At 33.2% G+C, this 21,830-nt stretch overlaps 1 protein-coding gene across 1 annotated transcript; it reads right to left on the reverse strand.

Moving 5' to 3' along the window:
• Positions 1-15,513: 15,513 nt before the first annotated feature.
• On the reverse strand, positions 15,514-21,104 carry LOC128239011 (E3 ubiquitin-protein ligase DTX3L-like). The gene is made up of 7 exons (XM_052955419.1): positions 20,631-21,104; positions 20,256-20,315; positions 19,592-19,680; positions 19,250-19,415; positions 17,371-17,468; positions 16,440-16,651; positions 15,514-16,115 (listed from the first exon to the last, which is right to left on the reverse strand). Exons 1-7 carry the CDS (start codon positions 20,950-20,952, stop codon positions 15,998-16,000), a joined length of 1,065 nt encoding a protein of 354 aa, XP_052811379.1. The 5' UTR covers positions 20,953-21,104; the 3' UTR covers positions 15,514-15,997.
• Positions 21,105-21,830: the final 726 nt, after the last annotated feature.

The following is a 21,830-nucleotide window of genomic DNA, read 5'->3' on the forward strand; positions in this document are numbered from 1 at the left end:
GAAAGAAAGAAAATACATGTGCTTGGAAAATACAGTTTAAAATATGCATTTCATTTTCTGTCAACATTAATATCATATTGCATACTAATTTTTGTGTAAATTCGTTAGATATCGTAGAAAAAATGTGGTCATGTATTACCTTGAGAAGCGATAAACTTTCGAGTTTTACCGTAACCCTGTCAAAAAAAATGAAAATGACCTTCAGTCACAGCATAAGATTGTGCTGGTAGGATTTTTATCTATTTTTTATCAAATCTTATGAATCACAAGTGTATAGTACATAACACTTTACTTGCTTTAAAAATTCAAGATTATAAAATAAATTATGTTTACGTCTATGTAGCTGGCATTAATGTAATCGCAGTCGCCATCCCTTTCCTTCTGTAATGGCACGCGTGAGTGGTCATCTAAACATAAGTAGAAAGCGCACGAGGAACGGGGTAATAATGAAGTCAATGCCAAAATATTGTTTGTATCAAGAACGAAGCCATCTTTCTCGCCAGAGTAATTATACAAATATGAGTGGTTAAACGATAAAATATTCATGACATAAGCAGAACAACCGTGGCAATCTGGTAGTTTGTGTCAAGGAAAAAGTCATCTTTCACAACAAAGTAATTTTAAAATTATTGTTTTTAAAGTGGATATTTTCCCAAACCTCATGTATATATTTTGAAGAATGCAGTGATGAAAACTTTTTACATACGAATATATCATAACTAACGTTCGATTATAGTATTAAAGTTTCTAAGAATGATGTCTTCATCTTCTATTTTAAGTTTGGGTTAAATGTTTTGTACTCGCGTGTCGAGACGTACATGCATGTATCTCCCTGTATCTGTTCTTTTGTTTGTTTTCTTCTCTCGCAGCCACATCGTGTTTATGAACAAGACCAGTGGTTAGTTTCTGTGGGCCAAAAATAAAAGATGTATTTTTCATACAAATATAACTAAATGAGGATTGCATGTAAATTTGTCATTTTTGTTGACCAGTGTAGTTGTTTGTACCTAACAATCCTTGATAAACATACCTAGTGTTTTATATATAGTATGTATGCACTGTGCTGTTCGTGGAGTTTTGTGCCGTTCTTCCATGTTTCTTGTTTGTGATTTTTTGTTGTTATGTTCTATGTCTTTGGCGTTTACCCAGTGCCATTAAACCTGGTTTATGGATAAACTTATTGCTACTGAGCTTGTTTCTGTAGTTTTTCACATAAATATTGTTTCCCTTTGAATACATTCATAATTAATACAGCAGATGTCATATATTTATGGTTCAATAGAATTTGGGCACAACAATTATACATGTATCCCTTGACCACTCTTTATGTTAGTGTCATTCCTCAATATACCCATAACAGAATATACTTAGAGCGCCGCGGAGCAAAAACCAAGGCATAACGGTTGTACTGCGGTCGAAAAAGGGTACATGAATAGTAATCACCTTTCTAACGTAACGTTTTCAGCTATATTCTAATTATCATGATTAGAAAGTCAATCTTTTTAATTCCATTAAACTATGTTAAATATTATTCCAAAAGTAAAAAAAATACGGACCCTGCTTCGCATAGGCGTAATGTCCCTGGCAAAATGCGCACCTAGTGTTATGTGAACATATTGAATGTATTTCTTACTGTCGAAAGGTTAATGTGTTGCACGATGACGACGACATGACAATAATAAAATGTTGTTTTCTTCAAAAACAAATAGACGAACTAAAATGTATCATTTAATAAACAAATTACATGAATACATTATTAATTTCAATTCAATGAATACGCGTTTAGTTAACTTACTGAAAACTCGTGATCAAAGTGTTCTGTCTTCTTCTTATCTCTGATGTAATCCCACAGTTTGTGAATCTGAATTCTATGTTCAGAGTTTTCAAACTCATAGTACTTTACATCTGCGTCCGTTTCATATACAACTGAAATACATTTTGTGTATTTTGAGATACTCTATCACCAATTAGCATGTAGCATGAAGTACATATTTTGTCACCAGACGTAATGACGTAATGATTACTGCGTTATGAGAGCCTTAGCATCCCGTGGCTTTTTTTAAAAATAAACTGTTAACCCAAAGACAGTTGTTTGAGTCTTAATTGCCTGTTTAAAACATGTTTTCAGGGAAAAAACTCGCCGCTTATCTATATATTTACGTACTTTTAGGAGCATCTGGATTTGTTTGCTTTGTTGAGTTTGATCCAGTCTGCTTCGGCTCATTTAACAGAGCGTTTTCGTATGTTTGACTTGCTTTTGTTGTATGCGGTTTTCTGTAAATGTATAGTCATGGTGTATATGTTGTTATTCAGTCGAATCGAATCAACAACATAGAACCCAGCATTGACAGAAACAAAACGATGGAGAAATGGTTTACCGAAGTCTTCTTCTGTATAAGGAATATCCGACGCCAACAGCGACAGCGACGGCGCATAAAGCTCCAAGTTCCACTCCTGCAATAGCACCGATGGGAAAGGCAGATGATTCACTGTGGTCTTCAACTAAGGCTGAAACATAAAGCTTAACTGATATGCTTATAAACAAAAAGCAACGAGTGAAATGTTAGATATTAATTGAGTCATCTTCCGTATCTTCAGTATCTAAATCATTTAATATAAATATACTTAAAGCTGTGTATATAGTGTTTCGCTTAGTTGTGCATTTGTTGCACTTGCTGTGGTTTCAATCTTCTCAAATGGTTCAAGCTCATTCCCTTTCTAATAGCAACTTACTCGGCTGTATGTCACACTATTAGCTTTTTCAAAATCGTATTGTTTAATAGTTTGATTGTCCGAGTATTTAATGTAAACAATAACAAGCATTGTCTGCAATATACATTTGTCATCGGTACTGTATTGTTTTATTATTTCTTACGTGAGTTACATGACGATCCTGTCCACCCCTGTTCACAACCTTGTTGGCTGCAGTCACCTGTTACACCGTCGCACATCTCACCATTTGCACAGTGACAATAGTGTAGGCAGCCGTCCCCGTACTTGCCAAGTCCGCATTCTGTAAATGTATTCATCTGTTATATAATGAAGACAGAAAAAAAGAGTTTCTTTTCAAAAGGAATTGTGATTCAATAATTTCATGAAAAACATAAGAAAAAACAATTAGAATAAAATACACTAAAATCATTACTATTTCCTATTTTAATTCTATTACTTTAGAAAATATTTAATCGAATTAAGTTTGAAAATTAAGTATTCGTTATATGAAATTTCCATGCATTTGTTTTATTATACAATTTATAATGAATAAAATTACTCAAAGAAAGATAAGTATATGCTGTAAATCAGTCTGCTACAATAGCCAAGAGGAGTTTTGGAATGCACCCTTCTGTTGCACTAAGGCTATTAACAGGGATTGGTCAGCTCGGGATTAAGATGCCAGACATTCAGTAAACATGGCGCTAAGTCTACTGAATAATTAATTGGACATGATTAAAAGGCTTAATATAATATTGCAATTATATCATTAAATGTACAAAACCGTTACTACAGTTGAATATAGCCAAATGCATAACCACTAGAACAGTTTCCTTATCTAGTATCACACATGAAATCGGAGCCATTGCACTGACACAGGGAAGAACAGTTGTATCCAAAAAGGCCGCTTTGACAAGCTAAAGAGAACAAAAACTAATTATATAGCTGGTTTAACAATACTATATTTCATGGACAGTGCCAGTGTCACAAACATTCATACAAAAACATAAATAATAAATCATGTACTTGTATAGCTTATCCTTTTTGGTACAAGACATATTATAGTGAATGGTTTTCTAATGGACTTTTAAAGTTGTTTTTGGAAAAGGTTTACTAAGATAGCTGGACACGGATTGATATGTGTGGATGTATAATTCATATAAAACGTATACCACAAGAGCAGTATTCGAATTAGAACGATAGCTATATATGCTTATATGCACAGTAGCTATAATTATAATGTAATTTTGTCTAATATAGCTAATATCTTACAGTCTACATCCAAGAGACACATTTCACCTCAAACAAAACATCAACTAACAGCCTGTTAGATATATGTGAATATTTCTACAAATGTCAAAACATAGCTTTTGATCAAAACCAATTTAAGGCTAAGATATGAATATCGCTCGTCCGGTAATCGATCCTCAACTGCCGGCTTACAATTTCGGTACTAGATACCAACTTAACCGAGCTTATACCTCTCTGATATGTTCAACTCACCAATTACACCTAAATATTTACCGTAACCCTTAACTAGTTTTAAAATACAATGTTTAAAGATTTTGAAAAGTCATGTTTAGTGTCTTGAAACATGTTTTTTTTTAAACCTTACTGCTATAGATGAAAAAAAGAATACTGCAAATAAATGTTTCACTCTGATTATTAAGCTGTTCATTAAGCAAAACTCTGTCGATAAAAGGACTATCTTTTATTTCAAAATTATCCAGACTACCCATGTCTTGATGTTTTTTTAATGATATAATTTCAAAAACAATGAAAAATAGAGGATTCATTTCATTTCATGGTCACAACAAAAGCATCTTTCTTGAAATAGCGTATATCACCACAATGTCACAGGGCATTGTTGATTGGGTAGAACAGACTATTCTGACACAAAAATTATCATTTCATTTTATCTAAAACTAATTCCAAAAAAAATGAAAATGCTTTTTCTCTAATTTCTGATAAAACATTTGTTTGCATCAAACATGAACTTCATCTTTGAATTAGAAATATGAAACTCGCGCGCTACACACCTCAAAGTGATACTCTACAAGCGTTTAAAGCTAAATGAACTTCCAATAATGTTTGAAAAGCTATGGCTGCGACACGTTATTGTGTTGTGACGTCGATCTTGTGCAACATTGACAGTTGTTTATGGCATCGATCTTTGAAATAGTTGCTGGGCAGTTTGATTGAATTCCGATGAAATGCTAAAATGTATGTGATGTATTATTTAAAATTAAGATGCATTGGCATCCTTTTAATGATACAAAGTTATTGCTGATCGGCGATACGAGTGCTGCTATGGTATCTATAGTGTGACACTTCCACTTTTCAATGTATGACAGTTACATTAGATATGAGAGCGTGGAATGTAAGAACGACATTACTTTAATTGAATTTCCACGACATTATGCACGACACTCACCTTTCCAAGATAGTATATAGCCCTGAGAAGTTTTATTCAATTTACATGAATGACTTAAATGGTATGAATTTTTATAACAAAAAGTATAGCAAAGAAATCATTAGTTTGCAACATTGACCTGCATGTATTGCATTGACCCTTTAGAAGAGAGCATGCAAGAAGCGCTTCCTACCCACGGGGCTCTAAAGTCATTTTAAGTTTGAATGCATTGCCAGTACTAAATTAATAGTTATGGCTCTTATCTTTAAATATATGTCAATTACATTGCCAATTCTGTCGAAAGCTGTAAAACTTCAATATTACCAGTTTTCGATGAACCGCCAAGCACAATCGAGGTAGCTACCAATAAAAGTAGCATAGAGTACATCTTCAGTCTTCGGGCTGTTGAAATGTGTGATACCAACAGTCTACCAAAAACTGGAAATGAATGGATTGGAATATTGAATTAAAGGGGAGACAATCTGTTTCTCTGCTTACATATAAAATGAAACACACATACTAATTTTAGTATGATCGCTTGAATAGCTTTGGGTTTATTTGAGAAAAGATATATTAGCAAACAATGGTACAGTGGAATAGTGTTACACATCAACTTTTAAATCATCATTAGTGATGTCAAATTGGAATAGACATGTTTTTACCGATAGTGTAACATTAGGATTTAAAGTGTTTGGTAAAGTGAATAGTCTATGTTTTGAATAATAAGGACATAGAATAGTGAGGTAAAAATGATAAATCTTAAAACAATATTAGAAAAATAAAACAAAAACATTTTTTTCGGTCGTGGTTCATATTAATCAAAGGGGCAGCCATAACAAATTGTAAACTAGTTTGGTAATTGTTAAGATAAAGGAGTAATGCACTGGCTCCAAAATGCGTACTTAATGACATTTAATGTAAAGTTTATGAAGAAGAAAGAAAATATGTCAAGCATCAAAATGCCTGATTCTAAGGGGAAACAAGTAAATTACTGAAAGCAAGCTAAAAGCTACAATAATCATTTTTGATGATGGACATATTGAAAGCATAGACATGTCATGTCACAAAAAGAAATAATCAGAAATTCGTGAATGTCATTACAAATGATGTTTCTATACCGTGACATAGTGTTCGATTTATAAATGTAGTTTGTCCATAAAATGGACGTACTGGAATCTGCTTTGCCGATGCACGTCAGGAAAATGAACAAAATATAATTGAAAGTCGAGAAACAATTGTAAGAATGAAAATTTAATCAATTGAAGAACTGTTGATATGTGGAATGTTTTTGAAATCTCAATGATCTATAAAAATGACAGCCTTGCAATTACGGCAAAAATCGAATGCTACTGCAGAGCAATCTACAAACCAAGTCAGAAAAACACTAAGCTCAAATATGATGAACAGCCGATTGATATTGATATATTTCACTGAGTTGGCAAGAAATATACCGAAAAGACTAGGGAAACCCTAGCTACGATCCTGTCTCGACAAGTGTTGGACAAAGTCACGAAAACTGGCGAGAGCTTAACGTCATGTCCTGGGCAATATCAGAAAATTGATCGTCTACGATTGGCAAAATGCAACCAGTTCCTTTTTTCGATAAGGACAAGGCATACCAGGAGTCAGAGTATCTTTCTTTATACGGTTTACACAGTACTTTAGTAACTTGACTCTTACTATATGTCTTAACATTTTTATTAAACAACTGTTTGCATAAAAGGATCTAGTATTATTTTTTTAAATATATGATTTGTTAAAGAATAAGTGTGCACTGAACTAATTATATAACTCTGTTTAGATTTGAGTCAAATGCTACTTCATATTTTATACACACTTGATATGATAGCAATACAATTTAACAATGAAGATAAAAATGTGTATAGCTTATTGATTTAAGAACAGAACCAAACATAACAAAGCAGAACTATACTAGGTATTTGACCTATTAATAGGTATCTTATCTAAGTACATGAACTTATCTGACATATTTCAAGAGTATGTTTGTATGATTACTATGAAATAAGCATATTTTCACTACATCATAACATATTTAGAGTATAGTTTTGTTGTATAAGGTAAGATATGTGTGAATGTATAATAAAATCTTGGACGATATTGTAAGCAGCAAGGTTGCCAGATTTTTACGATCTAAACCCGAACAAGACAAATAATTCTAAGAGTGAGTACTTTGACAATAAAAGCGATGAAATTTTGCAAATCTGAATTTTCTGATAGTGATTAGGTAAACTATAACAATAAAAAACACACACAATTGATAAACGAAAGTAAGGGGAATTTAATTATGCACTCTAACAGTTAGAATATAGGAAATAAACAATGGCGCGTACATATTATGTTGCGAAAACGTATTCACTGTCTTAGCGAATCCAAGGGTAAAAGACAATACAAATTGCTATGTGATATCGAAATTCAAAAACACGACCACTCGTTCTGCAGGCGGACACTCTACCGTGTCGCTATAAAAGCTAGCTCTATGACGAGACTGTATAAGTGGCGCTATGTGCATATCGCATGCCCGGTTACACATTCCCCCCTCTATTTTGAAAATCGTCCTAGAATTTCGTAGACAAAGGGCAATTTGCCATGACCTTGAGGCTTATCGTGCAACACGGGTCCCTCGTTGGGCGCCAAATGTAACAGACTGCACATATTGTTATGTGCACCTGTCGGGGTTCGAACCCAAGACCTATCGTTCTGCAGGCGGACATTCTACCTCGTCGCTATAAATGCTAGCTCTATGGCGAGACAGTATAAGTGGCGCTATATGCATATCGAATATCCGGTTACACAAGCAATCAAATTGTTGGAAATAGACATGTTTTCAAATACCTTAGAGATGGTAAGCTAGACAAACAGACATGAATAGATTGTACCCATATTTCGCTCTATAAAATCTGTTTTGGTTAAAAGATGCATTGCAATAATACAGATCGATGGAAATATTTTTAACAACTGTTTACCTATAATTTTATATTTAAATCTGAAATGAATAAGTGTTTCATTGTTTCAGAAAATTAGTATTTGTTTAATGATTCTCTTGAATTTGACATTAACTTCGTCAAGTGATATTTACTATAGACGATAACATTTAACGCGTATATGTTGATCCTTATCTAAAAACATAGAAGCGTTGAATAATGATACGTACTAACCCCACCACTAAAATTGGGAAATACTCAAAACTACATACAAATAAACGATCACTGACAGGCATAAAAGCAAAAGCAAAGATATTCGGAAAGAAAAACAAAAATCAAAATGTAGAATCATTTTTAAGTATTTAGGTTTATCACTGTCTTATCGTATGTATGCTCGTGTGTGAAATGTGTCTTAGTACGTCCTTTTTGCTTGTGCGTGTGTTAGTGTGTTTGTGTTTGTAATATAATACTTATGGAGTTGCAAAGATGTCATAACCATAACTCTTTGTTAAAACTATAAACGTTTAAGAGATATTGAGTTTAATTCAAATTTACACAATTTTAATCACATAAAAACAACATAATGACGTTTGAATAAACTATTATATCTTGTACTGACTAACTTGTATTTAATTGCCAACGTACATATGTATTTAAACATATAAATCACTTTATAAGTAGAACTTAATATACCTGAAATCCAATCGCCAATGATTTGATGTGAAAAATCATTGAGAAAAATACACTAATAGTGGCTCTTTCCGATGCCTGTGTTATTTCATTCCCACATATGTATAGATATGTCGTTGAGCAATTATCAATTTAGAAAGATATAATGTAGTTAAATTATTATAAAACTAAGATATTGTTTGCACTACTTGCACTTTATTACCTTTAATGTCCTTATTAACTTCAGGTACGTCTGTACACTTTAAGATAACAAATTAAGGTGTTATAGCAAGTGTAAGGAGCTAAGTGTTTACCTGCGTTTAATCCACGTCTTCATTCTGCAATCACAGTTGTATGTTCAGCCATAATTATTAATCGGCACAGCAGAACATATCGTTAATCAGTGAAGAAGAAGACCTAAAACATCATCATCATCATCAGACAGAGGAGTTTTTGCCTCTCAACCAAATGCGGTTGTAAATGGGCGGAAAAACAAGATAGTAAGCATCTTTAGGGACATGAAATAAACCGTTTAGCAGAGCTTGTTAGCCAATCATTATACGTTTCAACAAGGAAAATTCCACTGAAGCCAAGCCACATTTTACCAAAAATACATTCATGCTGATAACTGAAGTCGTGCTTGACGAGAAAGTTATGTATATGGAATAGAGATATTTACTAATTGTACCTTTACGATAGAGAACCGCAATGGAGAGAGTGTATTTAAAGTTCTCATTGATAGCTTTTTTTATGGGCGTTATCTTATTTAACAAACAAATTAATAAAATTGCTATATAATTATAGTTAAGGATTGTTTTAACTCCCATTTAATTTATCATTTCATTACAGTGGCGCCATTATTGTTTTCTTCAAAAAATAATAAGTGCAAAATTAAATTATATTTTTATTAATAGTTATTAATCAATTTATAGTTAAACAAAAATAATCTTGATGTTTATATGCTATGTGCAAAAACATTTAAGGCTTACCTTAAGTATCAATATGCCGTCTGATGAAATAAACGGTAAATGAATTTGTTAAAATTGCTTAGGGTTAAATATGTGTTTAATAATTCAAAGGATTCAAACACCAATAAAAACGTTTTTATCAATATACGTAACATTAAACAGATTTAAGAAATAAAATAAATTGTAACATATTTCATGAATAAGAAGAAACGTATGATTTTTTGCATTCTTTACATCAAATTATAAGGTTGTTTGTCCATCTTACAGCCTCACAACGTTTCAAAAAACATTTTGCAGTCTACATACCTATGAATAATGTATATATGTAGTTGAATTGTTTTCATAATTCAGCTTGGAAGGAACTAGATATGGTACAACAGGTTTGTTTGAAGGAAAACAAAAACAAAAGGCCTCCTGTATATTTATTTCACAGGAGAATCATGGGGATACTATAAAATATCCATCTAGACCCTTAAACCCCTGACTGGTCTGAGTTATGTTGAACCAGACCATTTTAAATGTGCTATATTTGGAGACTTTGGTTTCACTAATATCCGCTTCAGAACCGAATATTTGTACAGGAGAGTTTATTATTTTTCTTGAAATGTGCTGTTTATCTGACGATACTTTTATCCTGATGTTATTTCTACGAGTAGTGAAATATAAATAAGCTTTATCGTTTTTTACGATTATCATTAAACCAATAGTCACAAAGTTAGACTCGTTTTATACCAAACTAATCCTTAACATAGATGCATACTACCAGTGAGGGATTTTTTATTTATTATGAATAAAAAAATAACAAAAGCAAAAACAAAAACAACCTTTATTGTATAGACATATATGGCTATATACAAACAGATTAGACACTTCTCAGAAAAACGAATATTTTTCCAATAAGATATTATATCTACATTACAAAATTCAAGTTTATTAGAAAATCGGCACCTTGCCTTTGGCCATGTACAAACGGTATTAACAGCGTTTTGGCCAAGACAAGAACGCACATATACATTACGTATTGAAAAAAACACACAATTATTAACGTTAACTGATTTATTGGATATATTGAAACAGGTTGTATAATATTATATAAATATCATATGACAGCATGTGTGACATTGATATTGTCAATCCGAGAGCAGAATGTCACCCAATGTTAGCCTCGGGTAACTTTGGCTAATATATTGAAGCAGTTATTTGCCCTTATTCGACATTCAAAATGTCACTGCGGTCACATGACCTGACATTGAATTTTCGCTTGGTCACGTGTCAAAATAATTGCAAATGTTTCTGACAGTCACAATATCTATTTTTCGGGTAATAGCATTTTACCATTCTAGACAAAAGAGAGGTATAATAAAGCTAAATATGATAATTATGTATAAACAATTCAAGAAAACCAAGCTTATGATTGGCGGACGTAAAACATTGGTTTCCAGCTCACGTTTTTTAGCATTGATAAATAGCAATGAAACATGGTGTGTAGGTAGCTGATGTGAAAAAGCTTGGGTTTGCTTTTGAGGCGGACGGGATTAAGGTCATTGTTACTAAAAAAAATAGAAAAATGTTTTCTTCCCAGTAATCTTATTAGGATTGATCGCTTGTGATGAAACTAAAACTGTGGGTAGGTTATGTGAAGAGCTTGCTTAAGATTGCTTTTGAGGGAGTTAAGGTCAAGGTTACTTAAATAGAATAAAATAATTGTTTCCGACTTATAACTTTAGTAAGGATTGATGAAAAGTGAATAAACATGGTATATAGGTAGCTTATGTGAGGAGCTGACTCCAGGGATTGCTGGTCAATGTAATTGTTATTAATAATATAAAAAAAGGTTTTCGCTTAATTACTTTAGTTAGATTTGATGGATAGTGATGGAACTTTGTGTGTGGGTAGCTTATAAGAAGAAGTTGCTTTGGATTGCGTTCGAGGTAGGTGTGTCTGTTACTGAATACAGAAAACGCATTCTGCCCAATAACTTTAGTTAAGATTGATGGATAGTGATTAAACTTGGTATGTAGGTAACTTATATAGGGAGCTAGCTTTGGTGCAATTTGCAGATGAAGGCCAATATCACTGTTACTAAAAAGATAAGAATTTGTTTCCGCCAAGTTACTGTGATAAGGAATTGTGGTAAGTAATGACACTCGATGTGTTGGTAGCTTAAGTGAAGAACTTAAATTCAAATTTGCTCATTTAAGTGGTGCGTCTCAAACTCCGACTGAAGACGTTCGTAAATGCAAGCACAGATATCTACTGACTCTGTGCATAACCGTAGCAATTTATGCATGTTATAAATGTGTCTATAATCAGATTAAACGTTTTGCTTCATAAAGAAAAAAGTTTCATTGGTATCCATCCAGTCGGCTTGCAAAATGTTAAACCATTGCTATATGCAAAAGTAGTTAAATGATATTCATATGAACTTAGTAGAAAATGTGGCACCGAAACTAAACGCATAGGATACTTAATTAAAGTACTTTTCAATTATGTCTGATTCTCATGTAAGTTAAGAGAATGCTGCTATTTATTTATTTCAATACAATAAATTAGTTTATCATAGCCCATTGAAGAATTCTGGTTTTGTCGCGTTGCGACCCTTCTAGTTATTCTATTTTCATTACAATCTGTTTCTCAACCTTAAATTTACATTTTTTCTACTGATCGCTCAATAGTTGCAAAAGGATAGGTAAATATCTAAGATTAACATTAAAATAATAGAAAATATTTAAATAGCCATGAATATCTAACACATATAACACTCCAAAAATAAACATGATTATTTATCCTTACCTTTTTATTGACATTCCTATCATTGACACTTGAAAACAAGGACCTAAGTAGTTAAAATAACAACTGTTATCACTACGTATACAAGCAATGCTAGATTCTCCCCTTTGATCAGACTGAAAGTCAGTTCTGAAACACCAATTCAAAATTCACATAAAATAAATATATAAGGCCATATGCTTAAAATATGCATTTGACTGTTAAAGGTAAATAAAAATGAACAATTATAATGCAATCAATCATAGCCCCGCGCTTATGTTATTCTACCAATGGAAAGCTTGCACTAAATCACGAATAAACTTTTTTCAATATCCTCTGGGAATGACAGATCTTTCCGCTTAGAGCTGTCGTAGAAACTAACGCTGTACTTAATTCATCGATCGACCATTGCTTTGAATCTGGCGACATGTAGCTAATAATAGTGATAATATGGCCCTAAGTATGTTCATATATGTTTATATATAAGAAATAACAGCAAAACAGTGTCACATAGATTATATACAATGTATATGATTAACACAAATTGTATTTATGTAAATCATATATTATTATTAGTTTACATTAATTGGTTCAATGTTCTTGTACCTGGGCGTGTTCCAGTAGATAACATTGCAGTACAAGCGGATCGAAATTGTTTTAAACTGTTCAACAAATAAATAATATTGCAATAAATTGTTCGAAAGAATTGTACAGTACAATTCAATCTCATTGAGTCATACCTTGTTCCCTACTTAAAAATTATTTATATAAGCGATGGAACTTGTCAGACAGGATTACGCACATTAGTGTTCATTGTTAATATAGTACAAACATATGGAAATATGTAGAAATGCTTTCGAGCAAATTAATTGTTTTAAGGGACAACATTATTTATATATCGACAAAAACCCATGCAAAGATGTGCCATTTAACTGACCACTGATCTTGAATACTAAGCTAGCAAGACGTCACATCATGTTGTAACTCTCGATCCGTTATGGGAACCGAGACGGTTGGATTTAGAAACAAAAATTGATGTCGCCCCAAATGCTTGTCTCATTCTCATCCACGACATTAGATAATGACAGATGTGGCGCGCCTGTGATGTGGGTTATGCACGCCGTCTCGATGTAGTGAACACTTTATCCGAGTTCTATAAACATTATCTCTGAGATGAAAGTAAACGGAGCGGACGATCTTAAAATGTGACTTTGACCCGGGACACCATTTACATGGGTTTAACACACATTGATCTCAGCGAAAACAACCTCGACCTAAATAATTCGGCACGAATCAACAGTTTTGATTTAATGTCACGTTTGGCTAAACAAAATGGCAACTAACGAGTGATTTAAATTCACAATATCGACAGTATATAATTTCATCTTGAGATGCTAATATGTGGAAGAATTAGCCTTAGATCAAATTAATTGGAAACCGTCTTACGTTCAACGACAATTGATAAGCCGCAATCGATTAATAAAATCTTTGCATGGTTTACTGTTGAACGTGAAGCAACAGGTTTTGTTTTAGACTGTTCTTTCTAAACAACACAAGAGACCTTAAGGACGTATATAATTAAATTATTAAATTATTAAATTTATCGTTGTAAAACTTTTTCAGCTACAACTGTTCAGATTATTGCAACTTTGTTTTGTTTGAGAGTTGACGTTAATGATATATTTATAAAGTGGGGAATAATACCTATGCATAGCTATTGAAAGACTAATAGATCAATATCAGATATGTAATTTTAAAATCAAAATCACTCACTTTTAAATTTCGATCCAAAATTTGGGTTTTGTCTTACTTTAAATATATTCCATCATTAGAATACTGAAATGACACTTTTGGAAAAAAAACACACAAGAGAACCGCACAGTTAGTGCTTGTTTTCCGGCTTACTGTCGAAAATAATGGCATAATTCACCACATGCTAAAGCCAAAGTTGTGGGCCTTGCTGTACATGTTTCTGGTAACATGCGTACCATGTGTCGAGTTATGCCCTTTGAATAATTGGGGTAAAACAGACGAGCGCTAGAGTCTGCTTTGTGGCGCTCTTGTTATAAAATGAAGCATTGAGATTGAATAGAAACACCCCAATCAGTTTAAAATTCAAATATCTTTTAAAAATATCGACCATAACACTATACTGGTCCTAAACAAAATATTGGACAAAAACGTTTGTTTTGTGTTTCACATCCAAAAAAAATTGACCTTGACCTTCTATTCCTCGAATGCACAATATCAATATATGAATCTATACATTCAGTCTTCGAGTGTTAACTGTTGATTCAACCATTTGTCCTAATGTGTTTTTTTAATAAATGCCGATTTCTTTCTAAAATAAAAATGACCTCGATCCGACATATCCAAAATATGTAAATAGTCATACCAAATATTAGTCAGGGTATATTGTGGCAGGTTCCAAGGGAATATATTTCGTAAACAAACTATCATTTTATCTTCACAACCCATGGATTTGACATCGAAATTAATTCATTAAATATTTTAGACACTTTTACCCTTTTGAACCATAAACATCTTTAAATCTAAACAGGCTTCGTTTCGGTGGTGGCATATTTTCTAGTATCGGTTTCAAACTTTTTTTTAAATATCTCAAACAGTCCAAATTTGTATGGACAACAACGTGAATAACCCTTGATCTTGATTTTTGAAGAACGTCTCAAATTATCAGTGACCCATATTTCAATTGGTTTTATTCTTCGTTATCCTGAGTGTTTAAATGAATACTACCATCTAATACACTTACAGCCATCCTCTCAGTCTCTCTTGAAGGAGGAGGCACATGTCTAATATTTGACCTTGCAAACTGACCTTGGAAACCAGGTACGTACACAATTTTCACTGTGCGTTTGTGTTGAAATAAATTAATTAAAAACAAAAATCCACAGCTCCTACGACAAGGGAAATGTTTACAAATGCAAAATTAGATAAAACTATGTTGTCAATCATAGCAGACTCAATTGGGGACTTTAATAAAACCTTAAAAAAGAACAAGCAGATAAATAAACACTCTTCCTTTTCTTCAAAAATACACACGCACAGACAACAATCTTAAGACAATGATACATTTAACACAAAGACAAATTCATAACAATATTTGTTGAATTATTTATGTGTGTTCAATATTTACATTACACATAAACACGTTATCCTTTCTTAACTCTTGTTAAAAACAACCTGCACTTTTTTAACATAGCAACATTTGCTTAAAACATTGAAAATAAAAATTAACGACGAGTTCACACTTTGAAATCCATCAAAAGAAATATATAATAATTAGTTCAGTATCAGTGTCTGTCATAGGACTCTCTATATGCATTACAGTAACATGATTTTAAATTAAAAATTTACACATTATACATACCACCTTGTTTTACAACTTTCCAAACACACCTACTATCACCAGCTTTTATAAGACGTCAACAATAACATTTGGAAACATTTCTATTGTAATAGTACGATGCACTTTTGAAATATTTCTTCAAATCCGTGTTGATTTATGCGTATATTGTGCCGTCAATTGGCTCACGCCTATCAATATCCTCTTCAGTTATACCCTTGGCCTTAAGCTCGCCAGTAACACGCTCCAGGTAGGACGGATCTGCATACCCACACCTGTAGATAATGACAAAAAAGACTTGTTATAAATTTTTTTAAAAACGTATTAACAGATATACTTGAACGGATTTTGTAAAATTCGTCACTCAATGGCAAAGTAAATAATGTTTGTCTATCGAACATCTGTCAGATTGTATCGTTTATTGCGATCTCATACTATATAAACTTTGACCATATAACTCAAAGTGATACAACGTCACATTTCAACTGACTTACATACTATCTGTTCCCATTGTTCGTTTCCTATTGGTTGCATACATGCACATGATATGGTACCAAATGTTAACAATGTAGTACAATTCGAAGATAAAACAAACATACAGTGTGAACGGCCCATGGTCGGTCTTGTGATGAATATCGTTCCAAGTTATCACCTCACGGCTTGTGTCTTTAGTTTGTCTAGTGGTAAAGACAAGTTTTCGTCTGAAAGCAACTTTCAACATTCGGCAAATGGTACGCCCTTTTTCATTGTCTGGAAGGTAAGCTGTTCTTTTTGACCCTCGAAAAGGTTGTCTAGGAGGTGGGTGACGACTCTGAAAAAAACCATATCAGTGTTGTGACGTTTTAACATGCCATTTCATTTAGAGATCTTGTTGATATGTCAACGAATGTATTTATTAGAAAACAATGTACTCTAATAAAGGGAAAGCTCAATGCTAAGGCCAGCAACTCACTTAAAATAAGACACAACATGTACAAAAATTACTTTTAACTCATGTTTGGTGTCAGATTATGTTAATCAACGGTCTGATACTAATATGCCTGAGAAAGTTTGTTACTCGAACACCATCTGCCTGAGACTATTTATTTCTCGAACATATACCTGATTGAGACTGTTACTCGAACATTAATCTGTTTGAAACTGTTACTCAAACATTTATCTGTTTGAGACTGTTTATTATTCAAACCTTTATCTGTCTGAGACTGTTATTCAAACATGTATCTGTCTGAGAATGTTACTCGAACATTTATCTGTCTGAGACTGTTACTCAAACATATATCTTTTTGAGACTGTTACTCGAACATTTAATAAAATGCATATTTAGCACCATTTTGAGCATTTTAAACAGTCAGCAGTCAACACTATGAATTGTGTAAAATCTGTAAAAACAAACACACGTTCATTTTTTATTCGTCCTCCGATTTTGGATATGATGACTTTTGGACAAACAATTAGACCGATAGGTACTTCTGATGACAAACAAATGTCACAATCACTCGCAGCGTAAGTACATATATACAAAAGGAATACCTCTTGTCGACCATTAGGAAAGTTATAGTTAATTATGAGCTCCCGTTGTTTTGGGTCGCATGTACTGTATACTGTCATAGTTCCACTGGGTTGATCGCCTGAAAATAGAATGAAATGCTAAGTGCAGATCACTGCTTGTACCTTAATGATTGTATGTTTGTTCTTTAAAATATTATGTAAGGCAATATAGCATTTTACTCAAACGTATGCCATTTTAAAAATTAAGCATAGAAGAAACATTATTTTATACGCGAAAATACATAATACATGAATAAAATTGAATTCCCTCATTTGTGTACGGCTCTAAACAAAACATTGATGGAACTCAACGATGGAACCTTGTTTTTGTCCTATATCAATGAATTGCAACTCGCTTTTGATGGACAAACAAATATAGGAGTTACAGCCCATGTCAATAATGTAACAATGTTAATATATTATTGTATATTAAACGTTTAGAACGGATGTAACATGCCGTCACAATTTCTTCCTAGTTAAGAACTGAAGAAAGCTAAAAATCGATCATAGATTATATAAATATACATACATATTTGAAACAACTGTGTCATCTTATATTTTATTATATCTTTACAATCGCGGTTAGCGGACATGACTTCTGGGCTTCTTTAATGTAATAGTTTAAATACTAATCTTCTAATAGAGATCTTTAAATTTAGACTGATTGTTTGAGAATCACCACTCAAATATGCAAAATTTAATTTGAATCAAAACTCAAGCAATATTTGAGAAACGGCTCAATATGTTTGAAATAACATATTCAACAATTACTTACACTTATTTCGTCAATCTGATTATACCAAAGATGGTATATAAAATTTAAGATTTCTTTTTTAGTTTGAATCTAAAACTCACTTGGAAGGCAGTCATGTATGTTCATAATGTTGACCTTCTTCCCCGATCTTAAACGCAATTCCGTAGCTTCACATAAGCTATATTCACACTAGGATTTATTATTTTATATTACTCTAACCTAAGGTTGTTCTTCACATAAGCTACCTACACATCTAGTTTCATCACTTTTCATCATTCTGAAATAAAGTTATTTGTCGAAAACCGTTTCACTATTTTCAGTATCAACTTGACTCCACCTTTTTCACAAGCAATCACATGCCAGCTCTTTAAATAAGCTACCTTCAAATCGAATTACTATTCATCATTCTTGACTAAAGTTATTTGACGGAAGCCATTTTACTAGTTTAAGTGAAAGTGACACTGACCTCTATCCAACCGTCCTAAAAAGAAATTATGTCTAGCACTTCATATAAGCTTCCTATACACCATTTCTCCCTACATCTATCTTAGCTAAAGTTTATAGGCTGGAACTATTTCAGTAGTTTTAGCTACAGTGACCTTGTTTTGGACCCCTCAACAGAAAGCTAGCTCGTCCAATTAACTACCTACACACCACGTATCATCACTATCCATCAATCTTAACTAATTTAAGTTATGGGCTGGAAATATTTTTTTCTATTTTAAGTAGCAGTGACATTGACCTAACCTCCCTCAAAACCGTTTTCAATATATCTCTTTACAAACGCTACATAAACTCCAAGTTCCATCAATGCTAATTTAAGTTAATTGGCATAACCACTGGTTTACGCTCAACCTCCCAAACGCCCACCCGTCCGCCAAACGACATGTAAATATAATTACCCAGGTTCTTTGTTATAGAAGTCCGATTAGGACCCTGATCGAAACTGTAGATGGGCCAAATTGACAGTGCATCGATCTACTTTCATACACATAAATTCGCGGTAACTAGGTTATTCTCATTCTACAAAAAATGACATTAATAATCAAAGAAAAATATACCGCCATACTATGAAATACGTACAAAAGAGAAAACTATTGAACTCACCAGTGATTTTACCGACCACTGTGAAACAGATTGGACACACTTTCTTTCCAACTTCCAAACACATATCAATACATTTAGTACAAAAAACATGGCCACATATCAACTTCTTTGGGTCACTGATATTGTCCAAGCATATCGGACAACAGTTTTGTTCTTCTGCCTTTGCCTGGAAAAATAGAAGGCTAATACAGGATCGGTCGTTTTAAAATAGGTAAGGTGATGTTTAATTAAACACTTCAACACAACACCGTCTCTCGAACGGATTATTGTTTAGCAATTGGTAAAAAACATACCTTTAAATATTTGCTCCCTTTATACATGACATTATTCAATTATACAAACCATATTATCGCTATCCTGACTTTCTTCTTCTGTAAGTTTTCCACTACTTCCATCATCTTGAAATGACTCAACTCCAACCTGATTTATGACTGAAAAGGGAATGTTAATGCATATGCATATATGTATACATTCATGTGAAACATTATCGCATTCTTGCATTTCTAAAACTTATACATTGTTGAATGGTTTGTTAAGAACCTTTAGTTTACGTTAATAAATTCAAACATTAAGAGCTATGTTTGTAAGAATGTTTCGCATTCCTAATAGTTTCAATCAAATGAAGATGCCTTAAACGATAGTGGCCAAAACAACACGAAACTCTACAAGCTCGAAAGTTAAAGTATTCCTGATAGTAAATGCTTTATTTTATTTCAAATGGTTTTTCAGTTGTAGCCTCTCGTTTAGTTTATATTTCCTAAACAGGTTATGTGGCTTGTATTATGAGTATTAAACATAGTAAAACAAATTAAGGTGACGGATACAGGCCGGCCACAATATAGCTCATCATGATCATTTGTAAGCGCTCACATGAGCTAATAGAGCAGTTTACAGGCATACAAAGTACATTTAATATAATAAATATATAAAATAGAAAACTTGCAAGTTGCCTTTAATTCTACAATATATCGGAATATATTTTAGAACAGAGACCACTTAACCCCACCTTTTGTCGTCACACCAGGTATCTGCTTTTCGGAATCAGGCTCCACCAAATGGTTGCAGTCTGAGCAGAACAACAAAATTCACACCATTAAATACGTCAAATGGCTACAAAAGCTCACTTAGAAATATGTTTATACCTATTAATTGGAAAGCAGAGGAACTACAAGCTTAAGACGAAAAGTATTTAAATAAAATTTTCACTTGAGAATAATTGCATATGATTTAGAATTATTAAGTAGAGGTCAAACGTTTATCAGTTCATTTTGGTGTAAAGTCCAGTGTAATAATTATGTTCAAAACTGCCTGAACGGACGTACAAAGGTATATTCCACCTTAAAAAATAGAATCATAAAACTAATACACGAATACCACCTACTCAATGTCCTATCCTTGCTACTCGACATTTCGATTACAGTACCAAGACCCGTGCTTGATGACAACAGTCTTTCAGTGGCCGGATCAATTAGTATCTGGTAGCGGTGAACAGCCATCTCTTTGTTTATGTCAACCATGCCAAACTGCAGAGTTTCTATTTGTTTCTTTGCTCTTTGTACTTCAATAAACAATTGGGTAGTGTTTCCCTCCTGTTCTGCAAGTTTGGATTTAATGTCTTCAACCTTGGCTCTGAGGTCATCACATTTGGGTTTCATGGAGTTGAGACGTGTTTCATCTTTACTTTTATTTTGCTCTATGATCATAAGAAGGGCAATTTCTCTCTCATCAAAGTATGAGTTTATCTTATCTCTGTATTGCCGTAAATTTGATACTTCATTTTCAGCAAGCTCTTTGATTAATTTCAATTTGGTGTCAACGTCTTCAACACAGTATCCAAGAGCTTTCGAAAAATGCTTTGCTGATGTCTTCATACTCTTTGTTATCTTTAAAGCCCCTTGATATTTCAGAGATGATGTCAACATGACATGTTCTATGTTCTTTGGCTAGACAATGTCCGCAGTTGAGTGTCTGGTGGGTTGGACAGAAATATTTAATAAACTCTTCAGGATGGACATCGCAAGGCACTGTGCTTTGTGGTACATCAGGCTGAACCTCTATAGATGTCGGCATGCTTCTCTTATCCAAGAATGCATGAGACCTCGACATTTTTTTTGATTTTTGTGAACATTTGAGCAAGAAGAGCACATGAACTCAAGGCAAACAGTACAGTAGGCCTCGGCTGGAAGAGTTTTCCCATCATAGGAGCAGGGCTGGCAGAAGGTCGCGTCATGTACATCCGCCTTGAGTTTCTTACCGGATACCTCCATTATACATCAAACTATAGAAAAACTGTTCTGAATAAACCTTATCAGGCAAACAACAAGAGCAAATATATCGCTTGATTTATCACCCAGATCGTGAATCTTAAAACAGGGTTCAATTTACAATCGATTTATCAAGACGTAAAACAAGATAATTATTATTCGATACACAAATACATGTAACCGGTCAAACTGGTTAATTTGAAAACTAATACTGTAACAGGTTAGATATTCTGTACTCTGTTTGATCAATATTTAAATGTATATGGCTAACATGCATAACCGATTAGTACAAACGTATCCCTGTCTACTACATTAAG

The sequence above is a fragment of the Mya arenaria genome, chromosome 6 (genome assembly GCF_026914265.1).
Source record: "Mya arenaria isolate MELC-2E11 chromosome 6, ASM2691426v1".
Lineage (NCBI taxonomy): Eukaryota > Metazoa > Mollusca > Bivalvia > Myida > Myidae > Mya > Mya arenaria.